This window comes from Corvus brachyrhynchos, unplaced genomic scaffold (genome assembly GCF_000691975.1).
Source record: "Corvus brachyrhynchos isolate BGI_N302 unplaced genomic scaffold, ASM69197v1 scaffold87, whole genome shotgun sequence".
NCBI lineage: Eukaryota > Metazoa > Chordata > Aves > Passeriformes > Corvidae > Corvus > Corvus brachyrhynchos.
In genome coordinates, this window is record NW_008239767.1 from 20,349 (window position 1) to 34,452 (window position 14,104).

The 14,104-nt window shown below is 38.9% G+C and overlaps 1 protein-coding gene across 4 annotated transcripts in view; it reads left to right on the top strand.

Annotated features, from left to right (window-relative positions):
- Positions 1 to 391: 391 nt before the first annotated feature.
- SENP6 (SUMO1/sentrin specific peptidase 6) overlaps positions 392 to 14,104 on the top strand; it is a 69,009-nt gene continuing 55,296 nt past the window's right edge. For all 4 annotated transcript variants that reach the window (XM_017742847.1, XM_017742846.1, XM_017742848.1 and 1 more), the window contains exon 1: positions 392 to 443. In XM_017742847.1, coding sequence (XP_017598336.1) covers positions 407 to 443 — 37 coding nt within the window. In that variant the 5' untranslated portion in view covers positions 392 to 406. The remainder of the gene's footprint in view (positions 444 to 14,104) is intronic.

Below are 14,104 nucleotides of genomic sequence, written 5' to 3' on the forward strand. Positions count from 1 at the left end.
GTCCCCTTTGGGTGCGACGACAATGAGAGGTGGTTTCGTGGTGGGGGAAGGGTGGGTGCCGTGGTTAGGTCTGGTGAAAAGAGACCTGCTTTTGAGGGAGGGCTTAAGTGAGGGCGATTTGGTTCTTTTTTTTTTTTTTTTCTTTTTTTTTTTTCCCCACCTTCTTTCTTTCTTTTACTGTTCCGAGGGGTTGGGAGTGCGGTGTTTCTTTCCTTTGTCGGGGCAGCGCCGAGAGCAGCCGGGGCTTGGTGCAGCGGCAGGACTCAGTCGTGGCCCGGCGCGCGGTGGGCTGGGGGCGCCGGGCAGGGTTAGCGCTGGGTGAGAGGGGAGGCCAGGGCTGCATTGCCCTGCCCTCAGTCCGCTCCCAGGCTCCGGCCTAGCCCGTATTCTTTGGCCCCACCATAAAATGAGTCTTCGCCTGCTCCTAAAAGGCTCCTTTAAAGGTTTGGGACTGAGTTTAATTTTGGGAGGGGGATAATGCTTATAATTGTGATACGAAGGTGATGATGAATCTTATTACCAGCGTTTGAAAAAAACCTTTTGCGTTTATAAAGCCCTGACTTTTTTTTTTTTTTAGTATGGGTTTGGTGTTTTGAGGTTTTTTTTTTCACTATAAAGCTCTTAATTATAATGGAAAAAGCCTCCTGAAATTGGAATATTTTTAAACTGTTGAGCCTTTACAGTTTCATTGATACATCAAAAAATGTACTACTGTAATCTTGCAAAATTGCTATAAGCATATGTCCTGATGGCATAGGCCAGCAGCCTACTAAATTCTGCCAAATTACCATGATGATAACAAAGAAAAATTAATGAAATTATGTACTCATGAGCAGAGTTTTTCAAGTCAGGGATAAGTTTGGCATTGGAGATTTGCTGTACCTGTATTGCACAGAACATAAGATCTTGCAGATTTTCTTTTGCTGCAGGATGTTGGATATTGGCTTTTTATTACTAGATGTTCTGGATAGATGTACTGTGCGAACAAAATACTGCTTGTTGTTTTGAATAATTAATCTGGAATTCTGATGTTCAGAAACTCTGGTTAATAACAGCTGTCATGTTACCTCCCTTATACCTTTAAAGGATTTGGTGATGAAATGCAGACACTCCCATTTTTTTCCTGAATTCTCCACAGCCTAAGTGAGTTTTGTGCGGACAGCTAAAAGCGTCAAGGTGATGACTAGTCACTGTCTTCTGTGTCCATCTTGAGTACTTACTGGCTGGACAGGTGGCTAAGAAAAGACGGATTTTATATGCAATATCCACACTTTTTTTGCTTACAAATTCTCTTTCCACCAGCAGGAGCAACATAACACTGGATAGCATCTCCATTTGAAGCTTCAGTGTTCCACGATGGGTGAACTGAGTTACCAGCTGGTTTTGTATTTCCCCGTTGTTTGGGGACACGTTCATTTTAGGACTGATGATGTGGTAGAAACCCTAAGAATATGCAGCCACGTGTGAAGAAAATCTAGTGTAGATGGTGGTTACAAAAATTTATGGGGGTGGCCCAAGTCCAAATGGGACAGTCATACTGGGGCAGATCTAGTAAGAGCTGGTAAAATCTGTACTGATTTAAAGCAAAGGGGAAAGGCTTTCATATGTTATTTGATAGGTACTTACTAGAGATGTTTATAGAAAAAAGTACAGGTATAGAATATCTATAAATACATACATACATAATTGAGGTTTTTTGTAATCTGGAAAGGTAGCATATTGTATCAACCTAATATGTTAGAACCACTGTTATCCAAAGACTAGACAAGCACGAGAATGCCAGATTTGTGAAACAAGTATAATGGGGAAAAAAAAGGGGATGAAAGTGTGTAGAGTAGGAAATATGGCAACTTCTATTGCTGGATGATGGTTATTAATCCATGAGCCTAGAGCTGTATTTATAATTTTCTGAGAGTGTATATTTTGTGGAGTCCTTTAAAGGCTGTTAAGCAACAACCAAAAATTGTTTACCTGATGTTTCCAGAAGTGTTTTCTTAAAGACTGGCAAAGGGGCGGGCCAGGACTCCCTGTCCATCCCTGCCTTAAATGTGCAGAATGGAAGAAGTCTGGGTGAAGTGGATGTTAGATCTATCACCAGTTAAACTCAGTCTAAGGGATACTGTGCTGGTTAAATATGTACCTTCATATGTGTGTGTGTGTGTTTACATACATGTACACAGATATTTCTGGTGCTCTCCTTTTTATGTTGACTATCAGTCAGACTTAAGATAAATATAGAGTTAAGTGAAATAAATTGCTTTTCCGTATGATAGTTGTTCAGAATTTTGGTTTTGGTTCCACATGTCCAGTGAGATACTGCTTTTCTTTCATTTAGTGTAACAGATGTTGCTGTGAAGAAATAATGTCTGTCATTCTACTGTAAAAGTGCTTCCTCTTAATATTTTTATTATTCTATTCTGCAGTGAAAACAAAATGATCTTTCTGGAAGGGTGTTCCTTGAATGATTGATTTGTTGCTGAATAATACCATTCTTGAACACAGTGGTTCATACTAGTGCATGTTTTTTGTCCAGTTCTGTATATCTAATGTGCATAATTTTTTGTTCTGTATTGTATAGACTGTTTAATGGAAATGTGGAAAAGATCCCTAGGACTATAATGGACTCTTTAAAGCAACATTTGTTACCGTTCTGAAGCAGTGCTAATAGTGATCACATACACGTGGATATACAGGGCCTACATGATTACTTCACTTGCAGTGGCAGGACTGTTAGAAGTATGAAAAGTACTCTTATTTTTGTTATTTAATCTAGATGCAAGTGAAATTAGTAAAACTGTTCTGAACTTGCTTTTTTACACTGCTGTTTCAAAGTTATGGGCCAAATATGCAGAAATTCACACTAACAAAGTAATTCTCTTACATGGGAATTCTTTCCTGATGTGGAGGAGGAGAAGTTTAGTGATTAGAGATTTCTGTCTGGAGAAGTTCCTGTGTTTCTTAATTGATAGTCACACTTAAAATATAAAAAATTACAGGCAAATTCATTTGGATTTAAAGTAGGAGGCATGTTAAACATGTGGGAATGGACAGTACTGTTGATCATTACCCTGGAGAAAAATTGTGGGAACTCTTGTTTTCTGCCTCCTTCACTATTACTGAATTGCAAGGAAATTGTATTCCTCTTTTCCAGCACAAAATTTAACGTTTGCCTATGTTTATGCAGTAGATAATAGGTAAACTTTAAAATATTTTCCAGAAGAAGGGAGAAATGTATTATTCTTTCCTATTTTCTTATTTCAGCCTCCTGTTGATTACAGTAGTGATACTGGGAACCAGTATTGAATTTTCGTTTTGAGGATCTCCTTTCTAAGGAATGTTGCCAGTCCCTAGCTTCAGAGTTGTTGAGGTATTTCAGTGCAGTCCTGACAGGAATTTGCTCGATTTTCATTCCTATTTCTTGGCTACAGGTTTCCTAATAACAATAGAGAAAACTATCTGAACTACCTGTTAGCAGCAGCAGTATAAACTTCACAGTTGTCTGCCAGAGGACACCAGAAGACTGCTTTGTTCTTTCAGTTCACATGTAAAGAATTGTCTTCACTAAAGCAGGAGTTGTAGACTTAAAATATTTTCTTCAAGGTAGCTGAGATTCTGGGGTGGTACAGAAACGTACAGCTTTTGTGTATTAGTTTAGAGTTAACAGATTTACCTTTTGAAGTGGTGGTCAGCCTCTCCTCTCTTTTTTTGTTTCTGTTTTTAATCATACTGAGAAATCTCTGACTGGAGTAATACGAATTAGGGGGTAGAGTGGAGTTTATATGCAGGTAGAACACTTGAGTGTTCTCTACCTGCCAGACTTTTCTACCTGCAAGACTCTTATCTTTATTTTTCTCTTAACAGTGAAATTTAATTATTAATTGTTGTAGTTGTCTCTAATCAGTCTCTGGTGCTTTGTTTGTGATCTAATGGAGATTACGATTAGCTTGAAAGTGTGGGGAAGAGTTGTTTCAAGTATCATTGATCTTCTGTGTCTATCTGAACTCCTGCTTAATCCTGTTGAATTCTTTGGTTTGCATCTGTCCCATCAATGTCCAGGCAGGTTCTGTTTCTTCTGTTTTTCTTAGGAGTGTTTTTTTTATGAGAAAGTGCGAAGTTTGTGACATGGCTTGTTCATATGTCCCAGTCCTTTGATGCATTCAGAATTTTTTTTCCAGCACTGCACATGTATCTTCTTAGACTTGAAGAATGTCCAGCTGTCCTTTCCAGTGGCTTTGAGAATAGGAAACCTTGTTACAGACTTCAATAACAGGTTATTTTCTATGAATGAAACTCATTTGTTGAGGACTATTCCTCAACAAAGTCAAACTGAAAACATTTCTTACTGTCTTATTTTTTATACATGCCTGACTAACTTGGGTGATGGGTGGCATGAAATATTAAGAAAGACAGGGTGCTTCTTAAAGCATGTAGAAAGATACTAAATATAAACCTAATTTATCTTTTACTGCTCTATAACATGTGTTGCAATATGCTTGGGAGCACATTCTAAGGTAAAAACCTGTTCTCCAGTCCTCTTTCACATCATCATCTTCTTAATTTTGAGACATAGGATTCTAGGAGCCCAGGCTTGTCCTGAGCTTTCTGAAGTGTAAAGGATCTGAGTGCAATTTTCTGGTTTTCATTGTGGAGGCATTTGTTATTTGGTAGTTTTTCCTGACCAACTACTACTGTATTAAGTTTTCACAAAGTGGGACATAAAAGCTCCTGGCATAAGAGTAACTGTCTTGTTTGGGATGCCTCATCCACTATTTTTTGGCACTTGGATTTGGTAGTAAAGCACTACTCTTTCTTCAGAAAAAGTACAGAATTTCTAGTGGTTTTTAGTGGCAAAAAAAAAAACTAAATGAGAATGTTCCTAAAAGAGAACACTTACCCTCTTACACTCTTCTTTATGTAAGTATAAATAAAAAAAGTAAAAGTAATAACAAAAGTAGTAACATTCATATGTGGTTTGATAGCAAACATTAAACCAACAGTTAGCAGAAGTCATGCTTGCACAGATATGAGCCTGTTAAGATATTTCAGCCTTTTCCTTCTTGTTTTATGTACGAGGATAAAATAGATTATTTCTTTTAATGGTTTCAACAGCAAGTTTGGCTTTTATTACTGTTGTTCCTGGAAGACTGTACATGGATTTTGGTGCAGTATCAGAATTCACCTAGTCTGTAGTTTTAACTTTGTCTCGTATTTGATGTAACTGAGGAGCATCAAGGTGTTTTGTGCTGTAGCAGATATCCTATAATGTGAGACTAACCATCAAATGTGAGAGTAACCACCAAACTTGTCACTTTTAAATATTGCTTTATAAGAATATGAAGGTTTTTTGAGTCACCTCATAATTTTGCGTCCTTCCATCCCAGTAATAGGATCACCTATTTCCAACCTGCCTGCCATAGGCAGGGACACCTTCCACTAGACCAGATTGTTGAAGGCCCCATCTAATCTGGCCTTGAACACTTCCAGAGTTGGTGCATCCACAACCCCCTTGGGCAACCTGTTCCAGTGCCTCACCGCCCTTAATGTCCTTGGCTGGTGCTTTATTACAAGTCACAAACACGGGTAGCATAACTTTTATTTTTCCAGAACTTAAACCCTTTTATTTGCAGAGGTGTAAAGATCTCACAGGTACAAATATAGAAGTTCTGTGAAACTTGCTCACTCCATTAAGCAGAGAAGTCAAAATTAGTGTCCATGAAGCGAAGGTTTCAGTGTTTCCTGAGCATGATTCAGTTTGCTGCTCACTGGTGTTCTTTCAGTGGCTGAGGAATCAAGGGGTCAGGGCAGTGAGAGGACTTCAGGCACAGGACAGCATATGCCTTCATCTGTGTGTTGCCAGGGAAGGAGTGGAAGAGTGTGCAGGATAGGTGCTGCAGGAGGCTGAGAAAACACATAGAAATGGAGCTGTTGTGGTGGAGGACAGTGTAGAGATAACAGGAGCAAATTACGGTTTTGGGGAAAAAGGACAAATGTGATTCTTCTTTTAACTTGGTTATTCTAAAAGGCACTTGCATTGGAGGTGAGGGGAGCACATTTGTTAAGTTCCTTTCTTTTGGCCCATGTTTTGGCACTTGGTTTCAGTTTGGAGGTTTTTTTAAGGTAGGGATATTTTTTCATAGGTTAAAATCTGTCTAATGCTCTGTACTTACTTTCTATGAAGAAAATTTAAGCATTAGTAAAATATTACTGTTTTTATACATGGTATAGAATTTAATTTGTTGGCAGCTTCATCTTACACATATAATTTTTTAAAGCATTTGTTCTTAACTTACTGTTTCTGTGTTCAGCAGCCTAGCATACCTAATATTTTCAGGTTAAACTGACCTTAAGCTGTAGTAAAGTCTGTAATTGGTGTCTGAATGTCATGTTAGTGGGTGCGACTCCATTCTGGAAGCAGATCTGCATGTACTCTCCACCACCCTGGAGACTTACCACTTTCTTGCCAGAGAGATTGAACTTGCTCTGTTCTATCTTGCCAGGTTGGCCCTTTGCCAAACCTCTGTTGAATTTGCTCACTGAAGGGTAACTGGTGGATGCAGGACAATGGCTTGGATTGGGGAGAACATACAGCCTCTACATTTGAGAAGAATAGAACATTCCCTCTTTCATCTCTGCCTGGTGATCTGTTAAGTCAGGCTAAGGTGTAATACGTAACTTAAACTTCGTAATGGGTATTTTAGTGTAAGAGCAGCTTTATTCTGCGCAAGGAAACACAATTATTTTAAATAGCAGGTTACCTTCTGCGAAGAACGAGATTATAGTGAAGGCTGGAGACTGAAGGGAATAAATTAACGGGCTGTGGTTATTCTTCCCAGGTTGATCAGCAGGCCTTTAAAAAGTTTTTGTTAACAGACAAGGGCTGTAAGCACTGCATGAGGGAAGGAAACACTTCTGCGTGTGTGTCCCAGTAATTCCTATAAAAGAAGAATTTGAAAGACTTTGTGGTATCTTTCTCTGATTTATTCTTGAGACATTATAGATAAAGAGTAGTGATGATTCAGAAACTCTGTGTTAAGCCCCCCCTGGCTTTTTGTTTGTTTGTTTTCAGACCATATGAGCTGGAACAAAGTCTCCCTGCTCATATCTCCCTGAGATTCTGTTTGTTTGTTTATTTTTATTGTAAGACTTCCCACAACAATGTTTTAGGAACGAAAAATACCAGTAATATTCTGCTGGTGTGGTAAAACATATTACTATGTGACATGATTAATAATATGTAATCTTAGAAATTTATGTCTGTAAGAAACAGCTGCAAAATATTTGTTATTTTTATGAGTGTGTTTTTATTCAATGCCATACAGTTGTTTCATTTGTATAAAATTCATTCTGCTGATGTATTTTTATTAATGTCAGGGGATATAATGTTGTATTCCTTTGACATGTCCAATTTTTATGGCTCATTTAGCAAAATATGAATATCCTGCTGATGACAGAATTTAATACGACAGTCTAACAGAAAGATTATTCAAGACCCCATTAGATGAGAATTTGAACTATGCAGTAGACGTTAGGTTTCATATTTACAATTGCCTTTGTAATTTCTGAGGCTCACTTCTAGAAACATTTACTGGAGTTTGTTGTAATTTTATTTCTACCAAGGCTTACTGCTTAAGGGACAATTTAAGGATCCTTTACAACTGGGAGTAAACTTTCAAAAGTGGACTTCAGGACTACTCTGGCCCAGGTTATTGCAATTGCATATACCTCTCACTGGGACAGTAAAGCTTCAATGGAGATTTAATAGTTCTGCCATAAGGCAAATATGTTATAGCTGAATCTTTACTTGATAAATACTACAAGAAACTATCTGTCATTGATAAAGTAAAATGTTCTTTATCATGTAGCAAAGCCTATGTTACATGTAAAAGGCGTCACTCATTAGGTGGAAGAAAGAACTTAGAGATCAAGGTAAGCAGGAGTTTCATGTTTGGATGGATGCAGCTGAACCTCATCTCTGGTTGCAGGATGGTCGCTTAACAAGTGTGATATTTTGATTTAGCTGTCTTTTGAGTGCTGTTTCTTGAAAAGTTGTTTTATAACTAGGTTCAATTAGCAAGCTGGCATGTCTTACTAAAAATTAGTCGATTGACAGTACTTCACTTTCGCTGTTTTTATGAGTAATTACTGAGAAAATGTTTGTTTTTCATGGGATGTTAAAGTGATTTTTTAGCTTTTTCAAAAATAAAGCCTGCTTAATGGATGTTAGTATACTGTGACATAGTTAGCAGTTGTCAGCGTTCCTTAAACTCGTTGTTAGGTCTGGGGAAGTTTGGTACTTCCATTGCAAAGACTTCAGTGCTCTTAGTGCAGTCTGTAGTTGCATTATTTCATACCTTGCTGCATTGATGATTGCTAATTGCAAAGGGAGTTAAGCTATATAGTGTATCTAGTCTGAGCAGAAGGCTGTTACCTATATTTGTGTTGGATTTCTCTGATTTTTTTTTTTTTTAACAGACATAATGTGCATAGATTTTAACTGTGTGTGCATTTGCAGAGTCATAGCAAGACCCTGTGTGCGGGGCCATGCTGTATGGCCACACAAGGAATTGTGACAGCAGTTGACAACACACCCAGGCCCACTGCTGGGTGCTGCTCAGAGGGACAGAGCTGCTGCCCCTCCCAGAGACAGCGCTCACAGCTGTGCTGGAATAAATACTGGCACTTCACTGGCTTCATGGCAAGTTGGCTGAAGGAGCTGAACTGACAGGAAACTAGTCCTCGGGGTGGGGAGAAGTGTTGGTGAAGCTAGTCTGTTACTTTTCAGCCGTATCAGAAATCCAATTCAGCTGACTGCTGCCTTGTATGGGTAGGAAAGCGTGCCAGTGTCTCTAAGAATAGGAGAAAACCCCAGGTATTTAGCCTTTACAGAAAGGCAAATGGAAATATTTTTCTCACCACTTAGTTTAACTAACTCTTGCATCATACGTTCCCTACTCAATTTTTTTCTGAAATGTACTTTTTTCATGTGATCAAATTTTTGAGGTTTAATTGAGGTTGTTGATCATTTTCTTTGTATACTTTTTTTGCTGTCCATTTCATGTGAATTTTGAACAATTGACAACATCAAAGAGGTGTCTTGCTTTTTTTTCTGCTTTAATTACATTTAGAGTTTCTTCTTACAGAAGAAACATTTCTTGTGGAAGTGTTCAAGGCCAGGCTGGATGGGGCTCTGAGCAACCTGGTCCAGTGGAAGGTCTCCCCCCTGCTCATGGTGGCAGGGCTGGAACTAGATGATCTTTAAGGCCCCTTCCAACCAAAACCATTCTGAGTATGATTCTTCTGTCCTGCAGATGCAAGTTAAGTTCTTGCAGAGATTGTGGAACCTTTCTGGAGTTTTAATTTCTGTATGTTTTTACAAAGGGGATAGTATCTATCTGACATCATCTATGAAACTTTACAGGATAAATCCAGAAGTATTAAGTAGTATAAGTTCTTTTTTCCTTCTTCCTTTTGGTATGTAGATACAGTGCTTTATTTTAGCCTGGTGTTCCAATTACTGCAGCAAGCGTGGAAACCTTCTCGAAGTGTCAGTTGCCTAATTTCCAGGTAGTTTGGCTGGGTTATTAATCTTACTCTGTATGTAACTGCCTTTCAGCACTTTCTTAAAATAGATTGCTGTTGTTTAGTGCTTCTGTATTCTCAGTTGCACAAGCTTAGGTTTTATATGAAGATGGATCCCATGGTGCATAACGAAGTGTGCAAATCACATGCATAATACACTATAAAGTTTCCTGCTGTGTTTTGCTCATCTTCTAAAACTGTTCCAGTGTTCAGAATTTGAGATCATGTGTGATTAACATCGCATACTGATTTACCACAGAAATTGTATTCTGGAATTCTTGTTCAACTCTCATCTTCCTTGAAATGGCTTGTGAGCTTTATATTTTTTTTTGGATTTTGAGAGTAAATTGGCAATTCAGAAATTGCTCTTAGCCTAACCTCACCTTTTATTCCCTATTTTAATCTATAAAATAGGAAGATATTATATGTTATAAAATCTCTCTTAGACTTACCTTTCCTATAAAAACAACAAAACTTTCTTCCTAATTTCTGAATTTTTGATATATCTCCAGTCTAGCAATAGAGGTCTTAGGTAAGTAAAGAATTCATGATGGGGGAGATGAAAAAATTACTTTTTTGTTTATTTGTTTCTCCTTTTTTCCCTGTTTATTGTTGGTTCCTGTTTTTGATGTTACTCAAATTATTTTACTTGTGTGGAGAGTTTGAGTGGGTGTCAGACTTACTTAGAGAGGGAAAAGAAGAAAAGTGACTGAGCTACTTCTTTTTGGAAGTTTTTGTGATGTGCAGTTGCCTTAGGAGATGCTTCATACCTATGAATACTCACTGGTTTTACTTGACAGCTGGTTGGAATCATATGGGTTGGAACATCCTGTTCAAGCCAGGCCCAGTTAGAGCAGGTTGCTCAGGGATTTGTCCAGTCTCTATTGCCTCTCAGGTCAATCTGGTCCGCTCTTGAGCACACACATGGTATAGAATAAGCTGTGTTTTTATCAGACTAGCCTGTAGTTCACCAGATCATCCGTGTTGCCCTTCTTGAAGTGCAATGATGTTTTTCCAGTCTTTGGGTACAACTAGCTTAAGTGTTCCTTAATCACATCTTCCTTGAAAATGGATGATACTGCATTCCTGCAGATTCTGCTGATAGAGTTGAGGAACTGTGAGGTCAGAAGACAGAACTTAGCAGTGAAATCTGGGGTGACAAAAAAAAGATCAAGTTCTTAATTTTTTTTTCCATGTCTTTTGTCCCTAGGTTTCTGTCTCACTGAGCAGAAAATGCCCACAATTTTTTGTAGCATTCCTTTTGCTGCTGATGTAAACAAAGAAGGCCTCTTGAAGTACTTCTGCATTGTTTTCTAATGCTGTCATAAGGGCGGCCTCCTTGGATGGGGTGGATGCCTCTGCAGCTCTGTTGAGAGAATCAGTAGAAAAGGTGAAGAAGGATTAGTTGTCCATTGTGTGGTTATCACTGCTGTCTTACCAGAAGTTTCACAGGCATCACAAAGAAAAAGTTCAACATACTTCAAAGCTCTATCCTCTTATCCTCCTCTATTATTCCTTGTTAATACTTAAAAAATGTTAAATTGTTCAGAAAATCTTCAAACTTACACAGTTCTGTGTTCTTCAGTCCTGTAATCAGTGCAATATCCTGCAACGTAAGCAGCCCAATGTTCATGCAAGCCCTGAAAGAAACCCTAGTCATTTACCGGAATATGCAGATGATTTCCATCTTTGAAGTGCAGAACTTTTGTAAATGCTTTTGCTTTTCAGGAGCATATAAACACTTTCGTCCAGGAGTGAATGCTCTCTATCATTGGTTTTCTGCTGACATCAAGTTCATGAAAGGGTGTGGGGGTTTTTGTTAGGCAGCTGACAAACTGAATTCCCTTCATGTGCAAAGGAATGTCCGTGCTTAGTATCCATTACATTGGTATCATAGAACTTCGCTACTGAACTCTCTGCTTCACATAGTATCTCAGCTACTATCAGGTTATGATTACTGCTTGTTATTGGAGGTGCTTTGACAGGTTTTTTCGCCTCTGCAGCTAATTTAGGGAGTGGAAAGTTAAAGCATCTTTTAAGCACTAGATCTTTAGATCTATACCTATAAATGTAGATTAGGCTTCAATTCCATGGAAATTTCTTTGGTATCTGTAGTACTTAAAATAGTTTCAGTTCCTGGATGGACCTTACCTCTGCTGTGCTGTCACAGCTGCACGGGTTAGTGTGGTTGAACAGGAGGAGCAAACTGATGTGGTTGAAAAATAACGTTTCCCCTCCCTTGCTGCTCAAGGGGTTCTTACCTGAATTAGTTTCCTTCCCCAGCTTTTTTGTCAGTGCTGACCAATGCAGGGTACAGGACAGGAGCGAGAATCTGCAGCTCTTAGGAAGAGTGAGAGGCCTGTAAAACTGTTCATGTAGTCTGCTCCAGATTGTGAAAATGCAGTCTCACTGTGGTTAAACAGTTGATATAGTAGAGCTGATGGTATCAAAGTTAGAAGATAAAAAGCTGTTTTGCATAGAAGCCTGTCTGGAAGAATAATGAAGCAGTGGGGAAAGTAAACGAAAAAATATTTCTGTGTCAGAGTTTTATGAGTACTTGTATCCTCTTAACAATATATCTGATGACTCTAAATGAGCAACAGATTAGAAAGCTTAGAAGCATTCTTTTTCATTTATTTAAATATGAGTCTGGATGAAGGCAATGATTCTGAGTACATTTAAATTAATTTACATTTTCAGCGTGAACACTGCAGTATCTGATAAGTTGGTTGCAGTTGCAATGTTGTAATCATTTGTAAGATGAGGCTTGCTCTTTACCAGCAACTGGGGAAAAAGAATGTAAACTTCAGGTCTTCCTGAAAACGCATCTGGGTCCTGAACCAAACCTTTACTTGATTTAGATTTCATGTTTAGGATGGTTCTTGTACACACAGAAATAGATGACATCTCAGCAGATGAAAGATTTATAGAAGTTTCTATGTGTGCAATAGAGATATTAAGGTCTCTGCTGTTGTATTCCAGGGGATGGTAGGGAGTTATTCTGGCAAACCAGTGATACATATGAAAAAGTAACTTTTCTAGAAAAGTTGATCTTTGTGTGGACAGTAAATGCATCTGGCTTCTTTGGTGAGTTGACTTTATAGAATCATACAACGGTTAGGCGTGAAAGTGATCTTAAAGAGCATCTAGTTCCAACCCCCTTTCTGTAGACAGGGATACTGTTCACTAGATCAGGTTGCTCAGGGCCCCATCCAGCCCGGCCTTGAACACTTCAGGGATGGGGCATCCACAGCCTCTCTGGGCAGCCTGTTTCAGTGCCTCACCACCCTCCCAGCAAAGTATTTCTTTGTAGTATATCTAATCCAAACCTGCCCTCTTTCAGTTTAAAATCATTGCCCCTTGTCTCGTCATTGTCTGTCCATATAAAAAATCCCTCTCCCTTTTTGTAAGACACTTAAGGTACTGCAAGACTGCAGTAGAATCTTTCCAAAGCCACCTCTTCATGCTGAACAATCACAGCTCTCTCAGCCTGTCTTCATAGGAGAGGTGCTCTCACCCTCTGATTGTCTTTGTGGTCCTTCTCTGGACCCACTCCAATAGATCCTTGTCTTGTGTTGAGGACCTCAGAGCAGGATGCAGCACTCCAGCTGGGGTCTCAGTAGGGCAGAGTAGAGGAGTGGAGTCAACTCCCTCGACTTGCTGGCCACTCAGCTTTTTATGTAGCCCAGGATACAGTTGGCCTTTTGGGCTACCAGTGAACAATGTTGGCTCATACCCAGCTTTTCATCCATGAGAACACCCAAGTATTCTCCAGAGGGCTTCTCTCAGTGACTTCTCCCAGTCTGTACTCATATCTGGGATCGCCCCAGCTCAGGTTCCAAATTTAAATCTTCGTACAAAATAGTCAGCAGCTTAGCCTGTGTAACGATTACTTGTTATCCCCTTAAAAAACTAAAAAATCCTGTATAGACCCAGATACGAAGTGGCCGTTCAGATGAAGTAACTCAGGTAAACACTCTATCGAACATGATGATATACTTCTAGATTTACATTTTTGTTATGACAAAGAGTGCTGGAGAGTGTGAAAATTGATCCAGAGTTGAGTGAGCAGAACTGGGATACTAAGACATTTTCCATGGGTGACTGCACTGATCAGTAGCAGTGGACAAACTGTCCAATACAGAAATGCTTAATTAAAAAAAGGACTACAGAAAATACTAAGAAACTTTTTGAAATGGAAAGGAAAGATGCAGCTCTAATGTAAAATACGTGTAGCCAGCTTGGGAGTTATTTAAAGATACCATATAGGAGGCATGCTGCTTGTTTAAGTAGATTTCAAATGGACCCCCAAATGCTGGCCTGGCTAAACAGCAGGGTGAGGTATAATATCTGAAATAAAACATCATAGTTCTTGAATCTGATCTTTTATCTGAATAATAAACCAGAGAATAATAACAAAAGCTGGTGGATTTAACCTGTAATTATAATGAGGTGGGGAAAAATTGTTTAGTAACTCCCAACAGACATGAAAACAGTTGATAACTTTTTCTTCAAACTCAGCAGG